Source organism: Halichoerus grypus, chromosome 6, assembly GCF_964656455.1.
Source record: "Halichoerus grypus chromosome 6, mHalGry1.hap1.1, whole genome shotgun sequence".
NCBI classification, from domain to species: Eukaryota; Metazoa; Chordata; class Mammalia; order Carnivora; family Phocidae; genus Halichoerus; species Halichoerus grypus.
This window is the reverse complement of record NC_135717.1, coordinates 122,331,505-122,351,927: the sequence shown is the minus strand read 5'-3', so window position 1 is coordinate 122,351,927 and position 20,423 is coordinate 122,331,505. Positions and strand designations below refer to the sequence as shown.

Genomic DNA, 20,423 nt, shown 5'->3' with positions numbered 1-20,423 from the left:
GTCCCTTGGGAAACGGCAGGCAGCCACTCCAGGTTGTGTTGGCTTCCACAAGTGTCTAAGAGTAGTACCCTGGACGGAGGGGGCCGAAACGGTTTTCAGTGCAAGAGACTCCTTCTGGAGTCTTCCAGAATTCTGAGCTCTGGGGTCCCCTCCCCCACTCCCTCCCATCAGTGGTCACGAGACTTCCAAGGCGCGCCCTGCCAAGAAGGGAGGTGGACCTAGGAGTTGCAGAGAGCATGGAGCTCCCTGGCTGCTTTTCAGGGTCCTCCACTGGAGGGAGCACAGAGCCCAGAGGGATTTGCTTTTCCAGAGGCCCTGAGGTGCCCAGTTCCTCCTGAGCCCAAAGCGCAGACCCCTGCAAAAGTCTGAGTATGGGGGAGGCAGTTTGGAGCCGCAGGTCTCTGCTTGGTATTAGGTGACTTTCTGGAGAAAAGTTGATCACTTTTGAGGGGACAGAGTAAGTGGGGGTCAGGCTCCCCCCAGTCTGGCCCAAGGGTCGGGAGCCCCAGTCCTGGCTCCCTCTACCCCATGCTCCCCCACTCGGCACAGGAGGCACACACGCTCACCCCACATTCTTCCTCTTCCTCCTCCAGCCCACTTTCTCTTCTCTGTGTCGTCAGAGCTCCAGGGAGGGACCTGGTTAGACGGAGAAGCCGGAAACAGCGGGCTGGGGCAGCCAGTGCTTGCACTGAGGAGGAAGGACCGGAGAGGTTGTGTGTGTGTGTGTGTGTGTGTGTGTGTGTGTGTGTGTGTGTTCTTTTTGGTGGTGGTGGTGGAGGGGGAGGGGGGTGCCAGCAGGGCCAGCCCTGAACTCGCTGGACAGAGCTACAGACCCATGGGGCCTGGCAGTGGCCGCTGAGCGAGGGAGAAGACAGCAGAGGGGTTGCCAAGGTGAGGGGATGCCTCCGAGGAGTGGGGGGGGGGGCTCTGACTTTGAGTGTGTGTGTGGGGGGTGGATTAGCGGGGGGGGGGGTCCTCTCGAGACCCTCCCCTGGGCGGGTGTATGGTCCCCTGGGAAATTGTTTCAGTTGGTGTCGGGAGCTGGGGGTCCCGGGTTTGGGCACTTTTGAGTTCTCAGAGGACTCTGGTACCGGTAAGGCCCCGCACTCCCACCTCCCCGCGTGGGTCACTTTTTCCACACCCCCGCCCCCGCCCCTCCAGGGGCAAGCAAAGGCACGGAAAGGAGAGCAAGGAGGTGCCCCTCTGCCCTGGGGGGAGGGGAGGTGGCTGCCCCTCCCTAGAAGGTTGATGCCAGAGGGAGGTAGGTCCTTGACAAGCCCCTATCCTGTCCCCCCATAAAGGCTGTTGTTCAAGGGTGTGGCTGGGGGGGTGAGCGAGCCTCAGATGTAGACCTCATGGTGCCCGAGAGAAGGGGGAATTTCCCCCTCAAAAGTGCTCCACGCTTGGCTGCTGTAGACGCCGAGATTTCCCGGTGGCTGCGCAGAGTTAACCCTCCTCGTGCTGAACGGGCTCCACCTCCCCGCCCCCACCGCCACATACACATATTGGGCAACTCAGAGAAGCTCTTTTGACTTTTGATCCTGTGGTGCCGCGGTCAGAGGGCTCGCGAATGGAGGGACAGAGGTGATTGGGTTTAGGCCACGAAGCAGGCTGAGGAGGACGATGGACGTCGGGGCTTGCCTTCCCAGTTGGGAAGTGTTGGGGAACGCTGGCCCCGCCCCCTCGCGCCGTGGCCCCTCCTCCCTGCAGGTCTTCTGGGGCGTGAGGGGGGGCGCTTAAAGCTTAAGGTGCCGCTGTCGGGGGCAGGCCCCTCGACCCAGCTTCGTTGTAGGGTGGCCTCCTGAGGTCTGGGGATGGAGTAGGGGAGGAGATTTGAAGGCAGGGCCTTGCTGGGAGGCTGGTCACTCAACAAGGGTTTATAGAGGGAAGGAGGGGGGGGCTGCCTTCTGCTTAAGGATTACTTGTCTCGGCTTGGGTAGGGATAGAGGGTCAAAGGTCTGAGCACCATGGGAAACTAGAGGAAGAGAGAAGAGAGGAATGGAGTCCTCCCTTGAATTTGAAACACAGACCAATAGGTGCCCCACTCCAGGGTGAGAGAGGTGGTAGAGAAAGGCCTATTGGAAGACCCTGAGCAGGAGGGAGGATTCTGCCTTTCCGAGAAAAGAGCTAGAGGGGATAGAAGCTGCTGGGTTGGGGGAGCAAGAGGGTTTGCCAGCAAGAGTCTCCAGAGAAGGGGCCCCTCTGTTCTCTATCCCTTTGGGAGTCTTGGGAGAGGGGAGTGGCTAAAAGCCTAACAGGAGGGCTTGGGTTACTGGGTTGGGGGAGACTCAGGGAGTTTCCATCACCATCCTCTCTCATCTCTAGGAGAGGGGCATTACGGGAAACGGGGGCGGCTGAGAGACCCCAGGGAAAACACTGGTTGACCCTCTCCACCCTGCAGCCCACCCAGAAATAGGGATGCAACCCTCTCCCCTACTTCTCCCATCTCCTTTCCTCTCTCCCTGTTTTCTCCTCTGCCCTTGGCCTCTAGCCCAGCCTCTAGCTTCCTCTTCCCAGCTTCTAGGCTCTTCACTCCAGGCTTACTAACCCTACTTTTTCTCCAATCTTTCCCACCTTCTTCCCAAGTTCTCTCTGCTTTTCCCTTTCCTCCATCTCCACCTTGCTTCTTCAACTCTCCTCTCGCAGCCCCTCCTCTTAGGATGATGGGATCTGGATGTGGAAGGGGCCCTCACAGCATGGTGTCGCTTACCCCTTGGAATCAAATCCTATTTTCCAGACTCACTGGCTTAGTGGCCTTGGCAGTTTAGAGAACCTCCTTTAGTTTCTTCATCTATGAAAGGGCATAGTTTCATATTTTAAAAATCATTGCAAAGCTCTAATGAGATAATGAGCTTTCGTGTAATGCCTCATACGTAGTAAGGGCTCAATAAATGGTAACTGTTACTGCTCTCCCATTCTCTTCTTCATCATCCAGCCTGGTCCTTTTCAAATTATCTCATGGAGCCCTGGGATTTTGAGGGGTGTCTCTAGTGACACCTTTGGGGTCAGGAGATAGGGAGAGGGAAGTAGAAGCAGTAGGATTCCAGGCCTACCACACTTGCTTTCAATAAAGAAACTCCAATTTTATGCCTTTTATATAATTGGGATTCCACAGATTAAAAACTAAAATTGCCCACTACTTTAGAAATTTTTGGAAAGTTCTGCACGTGTCCAAGCCTCATATTTTATGAGACGAGAAGATCAAGGCTCACAGTGAGGAGGTTCCTTGCCCACAGAACCAGAGCCAGCTCAGAGCTGCAATCTGAGTCCTCTGCCTTCTCTGAGAGCTTTCTGTACTCTGCCCACCTCCCCTGTCCTCCCAGCCCTCTGGCTGCATCTCAGCGCTTCTACGCCATCACCCCTTTGACTACAACTGAAGGGATTACCTTGTTTCAGGCACTGACCAAGGATGTCCCCCGTTTGAGGTGGTCTGGCTGTGAGTGGTGGTGGGGATGGTCTCTGGGATCTGGGGTCTGGAGGAGGTTGCAGGCTGCCCCCAGAACATAAGCCAACTTTCTTGGGTGCCTCTCAGAGTGGCCTTGTTCCTTTCCAGAAGGCACCCTCCACACCCCAGATCATGTCTCTGTGGGGTCTGGTCTCCAAGATGCCTCTGGAAAAACTGCAGCCGCTCTATGTCGACTTTCCCCAACACCTGCGGCATCTCCTGAGTGACTGGCTAGAGAACCAGCCCTGGTGAGTCCTGGCTGCCCCACACGACTGTCCTCCGGGTCCTCCCCCACCCACCTTCCCTCTCATTAGATTTTCTCTGTCGCGTTTTGGGATTCGGGATGTGTTATTCCCTGTGTGGTGGCCTGGACTTAGCGGGGAGTCTGTGCCACACCAACCAGATTATGCACGTTGACACGTGGAGTCCCCCCACCGCCTGAGGAGCCCCAGCCGAAGAGGAAGGAGGTCAGGACTGGGACAAGGGACCGTCCCACAGCAGCTAGAAAATTGGGGAACAAAGGGCACATGGATGAGGCTGTCCAGGGCCTGGACGGAGACTAGGACTGGGAAGGTGCTGCTGAGCTGTTTGCTGAGGGGTGGAAGGTCAGTAGAGCTGAAGAAACCCTGACCCGAGGCCACCTCATCCTGCTCTTCCCACAGGGAGTTCCTGGTCGGCTCAGACGCCTTCTGCTGCAACATGGCTAGTGTGCTCCTTTCCGCCACTGTCCAGCGCCTTCAGGCTTCGGCGGGAAAGCAGGGGGAGGCGAGCCCCATCTTGCAACACATCAACACCCTGGAGGTGGGGACAAGGAGGGGAGGGACCAGGCTGGAGTGGGGCTGGAGTGCAGCTGGGATGAGCATTGAACACCGGAAGAAATTGTTTGGATGCTGGAGCAAATTGGTGTTCCTGTAGTTAACTGTTAGCTAGCATGCAAATTAGGTTTGAAAAGCATGCAAATGCATGAAAACTTCTGGAGTCTACGGTTGTGCTGCCTTTCGGTGTGCTTATGAATGGAGGGGGGTGGCAGGGATTGGAGGGGGAGGACAACATGGGGGAGAGCGAGGCTAACCCAGTCCGCCACTCTTCATTTCTCTAGAGCATATATCAAAGGGACCCCCTGAAGCTGGTGGCCACTTTTAGACAAATACTTCAAGGGGAGAAAAAAGCTGTTTTGGAACAGGTATTGTTAATACTCCACCTCCCATCCCATCTCAACTCACTGGACTTTAGCCTCAGCCATGAAAAACTAGAAGGAATTTGAACTTCAGGAGAGGCTCAATGTTTTAGGCCCAGGATGACCAAAGGCGGTTCCTGGGGTCAGAGTGCCCCCCAAGCCAAGCTCAGGGAAGCTTCAAAATGAGGGACTGAGGGTAGTGAGGCCTGGGGAGGAGAGAGCAAGGGGTAAGAAGCTGATTCTGCCAAGAGAGAGGTCTTATCCCTGGGAAATTCCAAAAGGTCAGGGAGAACCTTCAAAGCGGAAAGGGAGCCAGACAAGGGAAGTAGCTTGTTTCCTTTTGGCAGAGCATGGCAGCAGGCACCCCTTTAGAGAATGCAGGCCTAGTGTAGAAGGATGGACGGAGTATCTCACCTCTTGCCGTCTGTCCCTCCCGTGCAGTTCCGGCACCTGCCAATGCCCTTCCACTGGAAGCAGGAGGAACTGAAGTTTAACACAGCCCTGCAAAGGCTGCAGCATCGGGTGGGAGAAGTTCGCCTTCTCCGAGAGGCCCTGCAGCCGGGGTCTGAGGCTGGCCAAGGTGGGAGCTTGGGTCTGGCACTCTAAGGGGGTTCTGGGGAGTGGGTGGGAGGGATGCCCTCTTGGACCTCACCCTTGACCGAACCTCAAATTTATCTGTACCCCTCATTTCTGCCCTCACCCTCAGTGTCTCTGCACAATTTGATAGATGCTCCTGCCAATGGAACTGGGCCAAGTGAGGTAAGTGATGGATTGGGAGGTGAAGTTTGAACTCAAAGTACAGTCCTGGAGGGATCTCAGTTCTGTGGCGGGATGGAGATCAGGCCTCAGAGGAACACACATTGTGGTGGGGTAGGGGAAGGCCTTAGATGTGAGAAAGAGAGGCGTGCCCTCAGGGCCGGGGGAGGAGACAGGCTGGCCCTGGCTCAGGCCTCCCCTGCCCGCAGGCCCTGGCCACGTTGCTGCAGGAGACTGTTGGGGAGCTGGAGGCTGCCCAGGCCCTGGTGCTGAAGAGGATCCAGATTTGGAAACGCCAGCAGCAGTTGGCAGGGAATGGCGCGCCCTTTGAGGAGAGCTTGGCACCCCTACAGGAGAGGTTGGGGCAAGACTGCTGGGATAGGAGGGCGGGCTGGGGTTAGGTGCCGGCTGTCCCTGCTGGAGGACCCACAGGTGTGAGAGAAAAACCAGGCAAGCAGGCCTTGGTGTGGGCCAAGGCTCAGAGAAGCTGATTCCGGCAGGACCGTGCACACTGTTGTCAGGTCGCGTCCTGTCCAAGCACGCCCGGCCGAGGGGGCTTCGAGCAGGAGCTCATCTGGCCCATGCTTTTCTCTTCAAGCCCCTTGCCCAGAGGAATGGGAAGCCTTTTCCTATTTGGTCTGTTGGGCGGAGGCACCTTTCAGTTTGCGCCAAAGTACCATACGTGCTGGCAACTGACCTGGGTACCAGAGTCCTGGGGAAGAGGCAGCTGGGTTTCCACAGGGGGCCAGGCACAGAGAAGGAACCTCACATCCAGAGTTAAGGCAGGTCCCCCCGCCCCTTCAGCCCAGTGCCTTGCAGCCACACCCACTGTGCATCCCGCCCCTCCACACCACTACCCCACTTTCTTTCTGGGTTTAGGGGTAGGGGGTTTGAGCAGGAACAGGCAGCCTGAATTCTGTGTCCCCTGACCACTGTCCTGGCCCCAGGTGTGAGAGCCTGGTGGACATTTATTCCCAGTTGCAGCAGGAGTTGGGGGCAGCTGGTGGGGAGCTTGAGCCCAAGGCCCGGGCAGTGCTGATTAGCCAGCTGGATGACGTCCTGCGAACCCTTGTCACCAGGTATGCCCCATAAGGCCTCAGCCTGGCCTAGAGCAGACCCTGACGAGGGAAGAGGGTTAGGGCTGTGGGATGGGTACCAGGAGGGACCCGCCACTAACTCCCCTGTGTCTTCACTCCTCCCAGTTCTTTCCTGGTGGAGAAGCAACCCCCTCAGGTTCTGAAGACTCAGACCAAGTTCCAGGCTGGGGTTCGATTCTTACTAGGCCTACGGTTCCTGGGGGCCCCAGCCAAGCCTTCGCTGGTCAGGGCTGACATGGTGACTGAGAAGCAAGCAAGGGAGCTGAGCATGCCCCAGGGGCCCGGGGCTGGAGCGTAAGCTGGGGCTGGCGAAAGCCTGTTGGTTGGTGGAGGCCAGGGGAGCCTGGGCGTCTGGCACCACAAAGAGCAGGGTGATGGCGAGGGGGTGCCTCAGAGTGTTCGGACCCTGAATGGTCACGGCAGAGGAAGGGAAGGGACCTGTCGGGGCTGGAATGGGATGGGGAATCATGACTTGGCCAAGATAGGGACCCTTCTCGAGAATCCAAACAGGGAAATGGAGATTTAGGGCCGGTCGTCCATGCCATTCACCCCTGGACTCAAGCTCCTCCCCACCCCTGGCCCTGCTGGGATGCACCCACTCAATCTCCGACCTCCCCTGGCAGAGAAAGCACTGGTGAAATCATCAACAACACCGTGGCCCTGGAGAACAGCATTCCCGGCAACTGCTGTTCTGCCCTGTTCAAGAACCTGGTGAGGGCTTCAGGGAGCTGCGGTGAAGAGTGGGGCAGGGGGTCCTCAGACTGAGGGACTGTCCTTGGAGAGGGTGTCAGGAAGCCAAGAGACCCATCTCTATCCTCACCCCTGCTCTCCCTCCCCACCCCCTACAGCTTCTGAAGAAAATCAAGCGCTGTGAGCGGAAGGGCACCGAGTCTGTCACCGAGGAGAAGTGTGCAGTCCTCTTCTCCACCAGCTTCACGCTTGGCCCCAACAAACTCCCCATCCAACTCCAGGTGAACTGAGTCTCGGGCTGCCCATGCTAGGACCCTGGCTCCCCTCCATGCCACACGCTGGGGCCCCGGATCCTCGCTCCTCATGAGAGCTCCATAGCCCATGCGTCTGGGATTCATGGGCACTGGGGTCAGGGCGAGAGTGAGAGGAACAAGAGGGCACATGCTGGGGAGTGGTGGTGTGGTGGCCACTGGCACTTATTATACATTTCATGTAGACCAGGGTACTGTTTTCAGTAACAAACACACACACACACACACACACACACACACAGAAATTTCACAATAACATTATGAGGTAAGTACTATTATTAGCCCCATTTTACAGATGAGTCCATTGAGACACAGAGAGGTTGAGGAATTTGCCCAGGCCACACAGCTACGAAGCGTTGGCGCTGGCATTTGGAACCCAGAGGTCTGGCCCAAAAGCACTGACTCATAACCACTTCTCTACGGTTAGGCCTTCATCGAGCTTCAGGAAGCATTCAGTAATACCCCGGGAGCTTTTATCTATGTTGTGTGAATCCAGTAGCTTCCCTGCATTCTCAGAGCTAGCCCCTTGAGGAAGCCCCTTGCTCCAGTAAGAAGATTCCCTTTTTCTCACCCTCGCCAGGCCCTGTCTCTGCCGCTGGTGGTCATTGTCCACGGCAACCAGGACAACAATGCCAAGGCCACCATCTTGTGGGATAATGCCTTCTCTGAGATGGTGAGGAAAGACCTGGAGTGGCAGTGGAGGGAGGGAGGGGAGGAACAGGGGCAAGGTGGGCTGTAACATGGGGAGAAGCCGGGGGCAGACACGTTCAAATGGGAGCGGCCATAACTCCTTCTTTCATCATACTCTCTAACCTCATGCTGACCTCTTTTCATGCCAGTCTTAAAAGCTACCATGTTGTAGCACCCTAAACTATTTTTGGAAAAGCACCATATTTGTGAGTGAGCTCAGGGGGATAATGCCTGGGATGGGGAGCTTTGGGGAGCGGGGGGAAGGATGAAGGCCCCTCCTGAGGAAGAATGAGGATGATAGCCTGAAGTGCCCTGTCCTTCCTGCTTCACCCCAGGACCGCGTGCCCTTTGTGGTAGCTGAGCGGGTGCCCTGGGAGAAGATGTGTGAAACTCTCAACCTCAAGTTCATGGCTGAAGTGGGGACCAATCGGGGGCTACTCCCAGAGCACTTCCTCTTCCTAGCCCAGAAGATCTTCAATGACAACAGCCTCAGCATGGAGGCTTTCCAGCACCGTTCCGTGTCCTGGTCACAGTTCAACAAGGTCATTCCCCTGCTTTTTGGACCTCCCGCCCCTAAGCTCTTCATCCTTGAGGCACTCAGGGCCCTCCCAACCTCTGTGCAGACACTCACTGCTGGGGTCTTCACAATGCCCCATCATGGCGATCAGGGAGGCCTCTGTCACAGCCCAGGCAGGAAAACCCTTCAGCCGGGTGGGTAAGTCCAGAGGGTGCATTCTCTGGCATCCTCCGGGTTTTGGACTGGAGGCCCTCTGTCCTCCCTCTTTACCAGCAACTTGCATGACTCATCCAGACTGTGTGCAAACACACGTCTGATTCAAAATGACTTTGACCCATTGGGGAAATAGTTCCTATTGCAAAAGCCAAGATGAAATCCCACAGGGACACACACAGTAATACCAGCTACCATGTGCTGACACCTTACTATATGCCAGGCACTATGTTTGGCACTTTATGTATGTTATCTATTTACCCCTCCCAACATCCCTTTGAGGAAGCTACTATTATTATCCCCATTTTACAGGCGAGGAACGTGATGCTCAGAGGGGTTAAGTAGTTTGTCCAACGCCTCAGAGCAGGTGAGGCTGGGATAGAACTCCATTATTTCTTGCTCTTAGCTACCATATTTTACTGCCCCCAAAGTGAGGTGGCTCAGAACTGGATCTGTTACAAGAACGGGGGAGAAGATCTGGGTGACTTGGTTGATGACCAGCTGGGTAAAAGCAGTCACGTACTGCTCTCTTAGCAAAAAAGAAAGGAAAGTCTACATGACCAAAGGATGTATTAGCAAAGGGAGCGGGACACTCACACCTGGCAAGCTACCTTCTCTGGACTCCACTTCCACCAGGTCTAATCAAGGATGGGTGGAGCACCGTTGTTATGAGGGACTCTGGCCTGGACTTCCTGGGCTGCATCCCAGCTCTGCCTCTCACCAGCTGTGTAGACCTGGGCAAGTTACTTGACCTTTCTGGGCTTTCATTTCTTCATCTGTAAGATGGGATGCTTATAGGCTTGTAAAGATCAGATAAGTTAATTCATGGAAAGGGCTTGGAATACCGCCTGGCACCTGGTAAGTGACTGCCATTGTCACTGATGAGATCTCAGATCCAGTTTGGTCCTTCAGCCCTGTGATTCTGTTGTGTGGGCCCTCACAGCCCAGTGCCTGTCCTACAGGCCCTAGCTCTGACCCTCCTGTGTTCACACTAGCTCCCCCTTATTCCCCAGGAGATCCTGCTGGGTCGTGGCTTCACCTTTTGGCAGTGGTTTGATGGTGTCCTGGACCTCACCAAGCGCTGTCTCCGGAGCTACTGGTCAGATCGGTGAGTCCCTGCCCCAGTGGCCTGAGCAGTTGTACCTCTAGCTCCTTCTCCACAGCCAATGCCCCTACCCCCATCCTCTCCTTCATCCTGGCCAGGCTGATCATTGGCTTCATCAGCAAACAGTACGTCACTAGCCTTCTTCTCAACGAGCCTGATGGAACATTCCTCCTTCGCTTCAGCGACTCAGAGATTGGGGGCATCACCATTGCCCATGTCATCCGGGGCCAGGATGGTGAGGTCACCCCAGCCAGTCCTCTGTTTCTGTGCCTGTGCCCTCTGGGGTTTCTTCTGGGAAGGAAATGTCTTGGCCTTCCTTGATGCCAAGCCTGATCTTCAGGAAGTTCTTCCTTAGGTCCAACTCCTCTCCTCCCTTCTGCAGTCTACCTTCTCATTGTGAGCTCTATAGGAACAGAGACTGGTGGGTCTCCCTCCTCCAGCACTCTCACCCTCACTCCTCTCCCCCTCGCCTTGGTAGATTGAGAGTGGATCCTGTGGTGGGGCTGGATGGGGGGGAGAATGTCTGGACAGAGGGGACTCATGGTCTCATTCCTATTGTAGGCTCCCCACAGATAGAGAACATCCAGCCATTCTCTGCCAAAGACCTATCCATTCGTTCACTGGGAGACCGAATCCGGGACCTTGCTCAGCTCAAAAACCTCTACCCCAAGAAACCCAAGGATGAAGCTTTCCGGAGCCACTACAAGCGTGAGCTGGAGCTCGCAGTTCTGAACCCTTCCTTTGCCCATCTCTTCCATACTCCCAGTTGCCCCTCTCCCTACACACTGTATGTCATCCCTGACTTCTCTCTCCATTTTTGAAGCCCCATTTCTCCTACTTGCCCATCAGCTATGCTCACCTTTTGCACATCCCTTCCTCCCCAATCCTGGGGCACTTCATGGCTCTCCTTTCCTCCCCACAACAGCTGAACAGATGGGTAAGGACGGCAGGGGTTACGTCCCAGCTACCATCAAGATGACTGTGGAAAGGTGAGTGTGGCGCTGTGGACGGTGGGCAGGCCTGGTACTACTTGCTGGAAGAAGCGGTGGCATCAGCCCTTGGTGAGTCACACAGACCTCCTTCCCTCCTCCAGGGACCAGCCACTTCCTACCCTGGAGCCCCAAATGCCTACCATGGTGCCCACTTATGATCTTGGAATGGCCGCTGATTCCTCCATGAATATGCAGCTCAGCCCAGACATGGTGTAAGGAGCTTGAGAGACAGGAATGGGAGTGGTCTGTGCAGAGAGGTGTTTAGCACGAGCAGCTGGGAGAGCTGGGGCCAAAGTAGGGAATTTCCCTTTCCATGAGAGGGGTTCCCTATCTTGAGGCAGGAGGTGGGGGTGTCCAGGAGAAGGGCTGGCCTCAGGGGGGTCTGCTTTCTCTCCCCAGGTCCCAGGTGTACCCACCGCACTCTCACTCCATCCCCCCGTACCAAGCCCTCTCCCGGGAAGATGCGTTGACAGCTTTCCCAGAGTAAGTGGAAGGGACAAGGATACCCACCTGCAAGGGGGATGGGCATTTGCGTTTGTTAGGAGAGGCTCCACCGTAAGAAAAGGGCAGCAAAAGGCTAGCACTCTTTTGTCTCTTCTGTCCACTCACTGAGAGGTTAGTGGTTAAGTTCCAGACTTAGCCAGTTCAAATTCCAGCTCTGCCACTTACTGACTTTGGGCAAGTTGCTTCATTCTGGTGCCTCATCTGTAGAATGGGGAATATTGATAATAACGCTAATAATAACTTCCTCAGGGGATTATTGTGAAGGTTAATTGAGTTAGTAATACCTGCAAAGCTCATAGCAGGAGCTATGTTAAGAATTAATATTACCTCGCCTGCCCTTGAAATCCACTGTCATAAATTTATCTGTTGTCTGGATTTTTATTTATTCATCTGTTTTGGCCTTGAAGTGGCCTAGACATTTTTCTTCCCCAAGTAACACTCATATAATAACTGCAGGTGCTTATTAACTCCTAGACAAGCCACAACATCTCCCCTCCCAGGAATTGAGGTAGGGTGGAGACTGGGGGGCTTAGAACCACCAGAGTCTGGAGAAACATTAGAAATTAGCGAATTCGGGGGTGCCTGGGTGGCTCAGTCGGTTAAGCATCCGACACTTGGCACAAGACCCCCCTCCCCAACTCCCGCAGTTGTATTGTCATCCTCCTGCTTAGCACTTAGCGGGGATTCTGCTTCTCTCCCCCTCCCTCTGCTCCTCCCCCTCCCAAATAAATAAAGAGATTAGCTAGTTCAGCCCTTCTCTACTCCCCCAGCCCAATCCCCAACACATACACATTTTATAGATGAGAAGACTGAGCCCACGGCTTACCCAAGACTGTGCAGTCAGGGAAAGGAGCTGGAAATTGTTTCCTCATTCAATGACCTTGACTTTGCAACACTGTGCCCTTGTTTAGCCTTCCTTTCTCTGACTGTACCCTCCTTCCTGTTTCTAGATCTCACCTGCAGATACCCCCCAGCCTGAACCAGATCAACCTGCCCTTTGACCAACCTCGCCCTCAGTGAGTGACAGCACCCCTCCTGATCCCATGCTCCCCATTCATTCCCAGCCTTATCCCACCCCAATCTTATGGACTTTTCTGGTCTTGGCAGGGGCCTGCTCCCATGCCCATCTCAGGAGCATGCCGTATCCACTCCTGAGCCCCTGCTCTGCTCAGATGTGACCATGGCAGAAGATAGCTGCATGAGCCAGTCGGTGGGAGGGTTCCCTCAGGGCACCTGGTGAGTGGCAGCCTGGGGGTGTTGGCTGGGCGGGGGCTGGAGGAGTGGGTGCCATACCTACCCTACTGCTTCTCCCCTTCATCCTTGCAGGGTTGGTGAAGACATGTTCCCACCCTTGTTGCCTCCTACTGAACAGGACCTCACCAAGCTTCTCCTGGAGGGGCAAGGGGAATCAGGGGGAGGGTCCTTGGGCACCCAGCCTCTCTTGCAACCCTCTCACTATGGGCAGTCTGGGATCTCACTGTCCCACCTGGACCTAAGGGCCAACCCTAGTTGGTGATCCAGCTGGAAGGGGAGCCCAGAAAGACCGCTCTTCTACCCCCACGGACCTGCTCTGGACACCTGCCCATGCTCCTGCCAAGCAGCAGATGGGGAGAGTGTCCTCCTATCCCCACCTACTCCCTGGTCAGGAGGAAAAGACTGCCAGGAAAATGCACAGTGGGTGGAGCCTATCCACTCCTTTCCTCCTACCACACACCCCTGTCCTCCCCCTTCCAATGCTGGAAGGGAAATTCAGGTTCCAAAGTGAGACACGCCCCAACATGCCTGCACATGCAGCACACACACACACACACACACACACACAGCTCTCCCTGGAAGATGGGCCTGAGCAGGAAAGGGGCTGGGCAAGAGCACAGCTTAGGGCACGGAGGACTTAACCGCCCACCTCGAGCCAGAGCCCAGGACACACATGTAGAAACACGCAGACACACGCACACATTTGTACGAGAGGCTGGGGACTGAGGGCTGGGCTCGGGTCCCAGCCCTGGGGGGGATGGAGCAGCAGTTCAGGAGGCCCTGGGTGCGACGTGGGGAATCTGTACACCTGGGTTACTGATGTGGGTTATGCCCAGATTAAAAAACAAATTTCAAACAGCCCCAAATTCCTGTCCGTTGGATGGCGGCTCTTGGTTATGTGTAGAGACTGCAGAAGTACAAGGTCTGTTTCATGTGCAGCTGTGCGAAAATGTGCCTACCCGAGACGTGTGACTATACGGATGTCACACACGTTCGTTGTTATGGCCCCAAAAAACATGTATCCATCTGATCTTGCCTATGTGACAACCGAAGTTTGGAAGTTTGAAAACACCGTACCAAAGACACCAGCGAATGTGCCAACTTCTCTGATGCCTGCTAACCCCAAAGTACTCAGCTTTCGTATGGCCGTGGCCCCAGTGGGTCTGTGTGGCTGTGACCTCTGTATGTGGCTCTAGCTTTGGTGGCTCAACCCTGCCAATCCTGCCCAGAGGCCGGGGGTGAGTCTGGGACCCAGGCCCAGGTGTGTGGTCCTCTGAATTAGGGGGCCTGACCTGCTGCTGCTTTTCTCTTTCCCCATCCACTGCCGGCTTCCCTCCACTCCCCCAGCCCCATGCCACCCTTTCTCCCTCCTGGGGGTCATCGATCCTAAGCCATAAAATAAATTTTATTCCAAAATAACAAAATAAATAATCTACTGTACACGATCTGAAAAGAAAGACGCTCTAACTGCTCAGACAGGTGCTGCGGTCCAGCCCCCAGCCGAGGGAGACCCTGAGTCCGACCCAGGCCTCCTGAGGGGCCGGTCGAGGGGACCCCACATCCACCCTCCCCCCCACCCCCTGAGAGGGCAGGAGGGAAAAAGTTGCTGAGGACTTGGGGGGAAAGATGGGGATAGGTGGGCAAACTGCAGCACTTGTTAAATTAAAGAAACAAACTAGAAGCACAAAAATGGGGGAGCAGAGGGGAGGAGCAGGTCCAGTGTTCCCAGGCCCCCAGTTCTGGGGGGAAACGTTGCCATTTTTAGCTGTTGGACCTTACCAGGGAAGTCCCCTTTTCCCCCACGTCCAAACTGAATCCAACTGCTCATACCACTGGTTCAAGCTACAGAGAATGGGAGTGTGTTGTGTAAGGGAGGGGAGAACCCCAAATACCCTGGAGACAGAGTCCTTGCCCCCTTGCTCTAGGCAAGGGTGAAGGGGCACCACGCACCCTCCTTGTGTCCTCTTGCCAGGCCCCTGCTCGTTATTGCTTGAAGCCCCATAGTTCTACGCCCATGGAGCAGGTGGGGAGGCAGGAGAAGGGCAGCGGAAGGATCCAGGGTTGTGACTAGATGCCAGGGATGGGGAATGTCAGAGTCTATGTGAGCCAGAAGTCCAAGTCCTGGGTCTGAGGACACCAGTGCGCCCCTCACTGCCGGCTGGCCTCAGCCTCCACTTTGACACTGCTCCTGCGACCTTCCACCAGAGCAGGATGGGGTCCCGGGGCCGGGCATCGGTCCAGTAGCCCTTCCTCGAACTCTGTGGGGAGAAGGCGTAGGTTAGGAGGCCGTGGGGTGGCCGATGCAGAGAGGTGGCCGGACAGGAGGCAGAGGTAGAGGAGACCGCACAGATGAGCTGGATTTGAATTAGTGCCTCCTGCCCGCTACACGTTTACAGGTGTGTCGGGGGGGGTTCCATACCCAAGTGTGTACGCCCCCCTCCCCCTTCTGGCTGTGTGTAGCGCTCTCTCTGTATGTGTCTCTCTCCTTCTCTGTCTCTCCCGCCTCCGTTCTGCTGGAATTTCTGGTTCTGTCAGGAGCTGTGGGGGTGGCTTGGCTCTGACCTCTCCCCCTCCCCCCCTTCCCAGGCTCTGCCGCCCCCACTCATCCCTGGCCCCCTCCCAGGCCCCACCTACCCTACCATGCCCCTCCAGTTTCTTAGAAGCCAAATCAGGGGGAACACAGGAAGCCAGCCTCCCAGCTCCTCCCCCAAGAAGAGCCCCCCTTCCAGTCCCCACCCCCACTTCCCACCCACGCACAGTTTAAAAATACCAAGCCAGGGTTGGTGGCTTTGTCTGCTGCATCACTCTCAGCCCAGCCGCTCTGGCCCTCTGGCGGACTATGCCCTTCCCCCCATCCACACACAAAGCATCCCCCTTTGGGCTCCTCTACTTCCAAACTACGCAACCCCACCCTGACTCCTAGCCTACCCTACCCTTCTGCCTTGGTGGCAGCTCTATCCCTGCTGCCCTTCTTGGTGACCCTCGTTCCCGTTCCCCTGGTCCCCCATTCTCTGTCCCCTTGTTCACCCCAGCGCCCCCCTCACAGATCTCCATTAGGATCAGACCCTCCCCAGTGGGAATAAACCTGCAGGACCCTCCTTTCCTCAACCCAAGGCCTGGATGGCTGGAGCCCCACCGTCCTACTGCCTGCCCTCTCCGGTGACTACATCCCTCTTCCTCCCACCCGGCCCCAGGACACCAGGATTGCTGGGTGGGGCCTGGGTGGCAGGGGTGCTTGGGGACGCCACTGCTGCTGCCTCACCTGCGAGAGGCGGCTTCGCAGGCACACAGGGGCTGAGGCGGCCCACGCGGTCGTGGGAGACGAGGCGGGCTAGCCGCAGCCCCTCGTCCATCAGTGTCTGCTGCAGGATGTGGCGGCTCCACAGCCCATGGGCTGGCAATGCCAGAGGCAGGTCAGCAGGGGGCGGCGTCAGCCTTGGGCATGACCCCACAGCTGTGGGCATGGGCATGGATCAGGTCAGGGACTACAGTCAACGGAACCCCCACCCTCAACCGCAAAGCAGACCCGTAAGGCCCAGGCCCCTTTGCCCCCATCCAGCCAGGCCTCCCAACCCTGTTCCAGGCAGTTGCCTCCTGGCTCCTTCCTCCCACCTACTCCACCCCCACAGCGAGAAGAAAAGTATTCTGATGCACACTCACCCTGCAAGTGTCCATCAAGACTCTCCCCAGACAGGCTGGCGCTGTCTTCCTCCAGGCTGGGGCGGTATGGGGGTGCATAGGACTCAGGGCCTGGGGGAGGCTGCTGGAGTTCAGAATGACTTTGCTCTCCAACCTGTGGATGCCCCAAATGGGGAAATGAGGACCTAGCAAGGGAGGGGATTGAGAGAGGCTGCACTAATCCCCTGCATCCACCCTAGAAACCTACCTCCTGTTTCAACTTCTTCAGTGGAGGGCCTCCCAGTTCCTCGGGGTGAAGCCTGCGAAGATGAGAGCAGTAAGGAAGGTGAAGCTGGGGAGGGACGCACGACGGGCAGAGCACTGAATCTGGGGAGGAGCTATACGTTATTTCAAGACTAGAAAGAAGCTGGCTGAACAGGAATCTCTAACTCTGGTACTGTTGTTGTGGGTGAGCAGACAGAACCTGAGATGGATAGGAGGAGGGACCAGACCCAGACAAGTGGGCCTGGCGAAAAGCAGGACATGCACGTGGGTAGGAAGCAAGCCTAGATGCACCTGAACGGGAGATTACGCCCATGACCCAGCTCCTTCGCAGGATTCTAATCTAGGAAGGACCTGGAGAAAGGAGTCTCACCTGGAGCCCTTCAAGGAGGACAGGTAGGTGCTCTCTCGGGCCACTTGGCGTGACAGGGAGAAGAGCTCCACCCTCCGCAGTAAGAGCGTGTTGTCCCTCATGCAGAACTGGGCAGCAGCTTCATTGATGGTCAGCTGTGGAGAGGGCCACCGGAGCGGTCAGAATCCTCAGTTCCCACTGCCTTGCCCAGACCTCCTCACACCCTTCGTCATCAGACAAACAAAGCCCATCCATCAGATGCTTACTTAGGATTTGATACTATGCAGCTTTCTGAAGGAGGAAGACAGAGGTCAGCATCCCCGGCTTCCTAGGAACGCCTGGAGCCCCCACCACCTGAGCGGTCCTGAGCGGCACAGCGCGGGACGCTGGGCTCTGGCCTGTACCTCTGCTTCCCCCTCAGCCGAGGAGGGGAGCACTGCAGAGGCTGGGGTTGGGCTGTGTGGGGGCGACTGGGGCGTGGGGTCCTGACCGAGGGGCAATGAGACAGACCTGGGGAGTGTGAACATTCTCCAAGGTGAGTAGGTTAAGGCCTCGCAGCCAAGTGCAATACTAGGAGAATGGGGTCCTCACCTCATGCAGGCTGAGCTGCTTGCCCTCCCGCCGCTTGGAGTCAAAGCGGCCATAAATGATGCTGTATTTGCGGATCTCCTCCTCCTTCTGGCTGTCGTTATCGTCCATCTCAAAGATGTGCCCCACGCTCCGAGCCAGCTTCTTGTTCAGCTTCAGCAGGGATGTCACCTCCCCAGCATCCCCCCTGGGGAAGCTCCGGAAGATCCTCTCCACACTCTCCACCACCATGCGTACCATCTCTGGTTCCAGTCGATCTGGACCCCCCCCAGCCCCAGCTGCTGCCAGCCCCCCAGCCCCAGTTCCCTCAGGGACTCCTCCCCCTGCAGGCGGGGAGAAGGGGGGTGAGCCTGCCTCCTCTTCTCCTCCCGCCCCAACGTCGGACTCTGGAGTGCTCCGTCCTGGCCAGATCCGGGGGTCTCCTGCCCCAGGTCCCCCAGGCAGTGGTGACAACTTCTCTCCAAGTTCAAGGGGGCTCTTGGGGCTAAAACTGCGGGCACTGCCTGCCTTTTCCCCTGGGCTGCTGTGCCCATTGCTCATGCTTCCTTTCCGGGTGCCTGCAGTCTCGGAGATCTTGAAAAGTGGGATACTGGAGACAGGCACGGCAGGCACTGGCTGGCTGAAGAGCCCTGGATTGGTGGCCCACTCTCTCAGTGCCTTCTGCAGGCGTCGGACGTGGAGGGGCTTGGTGGCCATGCCCACGAGAGCCATGATCTCCAGGAACTCCTCCTCACCAGCCTCACACAGTTGCTGCACGTCGTCCCCTCCCTGCTGGATGAAGGTCTCGTAGTAGGAAAGGAGATTGGCGCGCTGCAGGACCCGGTAGAGCTGCAGCTCCCCCAGTGTCCGAGGCAGTGCCATGGCTCGGGCACTGGGCCTGGAAAGGAGGAGTGCGGGACAGAGAAAGGAAGGCAGTCAGTCTGGGTCCCCCTGCTGGGTACCCACCCACACTCGCCATTGTCATCTCTTTCCTGCCGGCTTCTCTTCCCCTCCTCTGAACGCGCTCTCTGACCAGTACCCCAGCCTGAGCACAGACTAGGAGAACTAGGCATTACCCGGACGCATAAACACACCAGTACCATCCCAGACGGGCCGCCAAGTACCAAAAGGCAGCCCATTCTCTCTGCTGAAGTCAAAGGCTCTTCACCACCATTCTCAGCTTTTACTTTTCTGGCCTGGGGCAAGGAGACCTTGAGCACTGCGGCCAGCCAGCACACCCGTGGGATAGCTGGGCCTCCTTCTCCCCCAGAACGGTCTTCACCCTCCGCCCTCAACACCCAGCAGTCTCAGCATTACTCAAGGTGACTTTCTACACTGAGGTGCATGTAGGACCCCCTGTCCTCCCCACAGTGGACGCCTGGGACCACTGCTGGCCAGTTTCACTCCCTGGTGCTGTCCTACCCAGGCGGTTGCAACGGAGGGGTGTGGCCCTTTCCCACTCGGCAAGCCAGGTGGACCCCTGCTCTGCTCAGCTCCTCTGAGCTGTTCCCAAGGACCTCCCCTCTCCTCCCGACTGCCCAGTGCCCCTTAGTTGGCCCCTCTCCCAGCAGTGACCTTCCCCACCTGCTGGGTAGGTAGGCCGATCCCTTCAGCTCAGGCGCAAGGAGGGAGGAGTGCCTCAATTGTTCTGCTCTGGGGCCTGTTCCGCCCCCACACACTCCCACAGTGGCAGCGGCAGTGGGCGAAACCCACCTACCTCCTCTCCCTCATTTTCCACCCACACCTCCAAGTGGAGCGGAGGAGCGGCTCAAGGCCTCTTGAGGGAGGGGCTGCACCCCGAAACTCCCCTCCGCGTGCCGTAAATAAAGCTACAGAAAAGAGAAGGGACGCCTAAGGCATGTCCTGCTTCTCCAAAGCCCTGCTGATGCTCTCCCTTGGCTCCGAGGCGCCGGCTTCTCCCTGACCCTGGGGCTCGCGTACTTCGTACCAACGGAAGACTGAACCAGCACAGCAGCCCTCCCCCAGCCCTGTTACCAGCCAGAGCTCCAGGGCTTCCCCTGGCGTTTGGGGGCCCCCACATTCTTTGCAAGGGGTTCACATGCCAGATCACGCCGGCAGAGTAAACGGGGAATGGAGAATTAGGTACTACTCTTTCATATCCAGCTTCAACCGCTCCCTACCTGCTCCCAGGGCCCCCTAATTCGAAGACGCACCCCCTTTTCAATCAGTCTCCACCCCCCACCCCCGTCCCGCTTCCCCTCGTTCTCTCCTCGACCTCCGCCCTCCGGACCCCTTGCCTGAGTCCAGCTCCACCCATCTCCACTCCCCGCCGCTTCCCTCTGCCCACTAACTTGGGTCTGGGCTGCGGGGTCCGGCGGGCGCAGTCCCCTCCGCCCGGCGGCTGCTCGGCTGTGGGGGAGGGCGCTCTGTGCATGGACGGCCGGAGGCCACAGGGGCTGCCCCTCTTGGTGCCCAGCGCTCGGCGCCTGGCGCGCGCTGCCGTGTCCGCCGCTGGCCGGGCTCCGTCCCTCCCTCCACGTCTCCTCTCTCCGAGCCTCCGCGCCTCTGTCTGTGCCTCTGCCCCCCCCTCCCCGGCTGCGCTCGCCGCCTCTCCGCGCCGCCACCCCCGCAGGACGCACGGGGAGCGAGGCCCGGCGCTGCGCTGGCTGCCGGGCGGGCGGAGGGCGTGGGCAGCGCCGGGGGCGGGGGCCGGGGGCGGGGGGCGGGCGCCCGGGCCTCGGGGCCGGCGGTGGAGGCGCCGCGGCAGAGCGTCGGAGAGAGGCGGAGACTGGGGGGAGGGGGCGTGGAGCGGGAGGCGGGGGCGGGGACTCGGAGCGGCGGCGCCGAGCTCGGGACTGAGGTGACCGAGGCCGGGCTGCGGAGGGCGGGCTT

The 20,423-nt window shown here is 57.6% G+C and overlaps 2 protein-coding genes across 4 annotated transcripts; one reads left to right on the top strand and one right to left on the bottom strand.

Moving 5' to 3' along the window:
* Window positions 1–689: 689 nt before the first annotated feature.
* On the top strand, window positions 690–13,611 carry STAT6 (signal transducer and activator of transcription 6). The gene is made up of 22 exons (XM_036094599.2): window positions 690–891; window positions 3,554–3,693; window positions 4,108–4,246; window positions 4,545–4,628; window positions 5,064–5,202; window positions 5,329–5,381; window positions 5,588–5,736; window positions 6,326–6,457; window positions 6,581–6,769; window positions 7,099–7,186; window positions 7,324–7,446; window positions 8,057–8,149; window positions 8,502–8,708; window positions 9,910–10,004; window positions 10,100–10,236; window positions 10,563–10,709; window positions 10,927–10,990; window positions 11,095–11,205; window positions 11,393–11,476; window positions 12,448–12,513; window positions 12,605–12,733; window positions 12,824–13,611. Exons 2-22 carry the CDS (start codon window positions 3,578–3,580, stop codon window positions 13,011–13,013), a joined length of 2,535 nt encoding a protein of 844 aa, XP_035950492.1. The 5' UTR covers window positions 690–891; window positions 3,554–3,577; the 3' UTR covers window positions 13,014–13,611.
* Window positions 13,612–14,135: 524 nt separating this feature from the next.
* NAB2 (NGFI-A binding protein 2) lies at window positions 14,136–20,200 on the bottom strand. 3 transcript variants are annotated; one of them, XM_036094600.2, is made up of 7 exons: window positions 19,883–20,185; window positions 17,595–18,468; window positions 17,025–17,158; window positions 16,638–16,689; window positions 16,412–16,544; window positions 16,014–16,205; window positions 14,136–15,009 (listed from the first exon to the last, which is right to left on the bottom strand). In XM_036094600.2, exons 1-7 carry the CDS (start codon window positions 19,963–19,965, stop codon window positions 14,900–14,902), a joined length of 1,578 nt encoding a protein of 525 aa, XP_035950493.1. In that variant the 5' UTR covers window positions 19,966–20,185; the 3' UTR covers window positions 14,136–14,899. The 3 variants fall into 3 exon arrangements, with proteins under 3 accessions (XP_035950493.1, XP_035950495.1, XP_035950496.1); XM_036094602.2 differs by lacking the exon at window positions 19,883–20,185 and adding an exon at window positions 19,155–19,732; XM_036094603.2 differs by lacking the exon at window positions 16,014–16,205 and having other exon boundaries at window positions 19,883–20,200.
* Window positions 20,201–20,423: the final 223 nt, after the last annotated feature.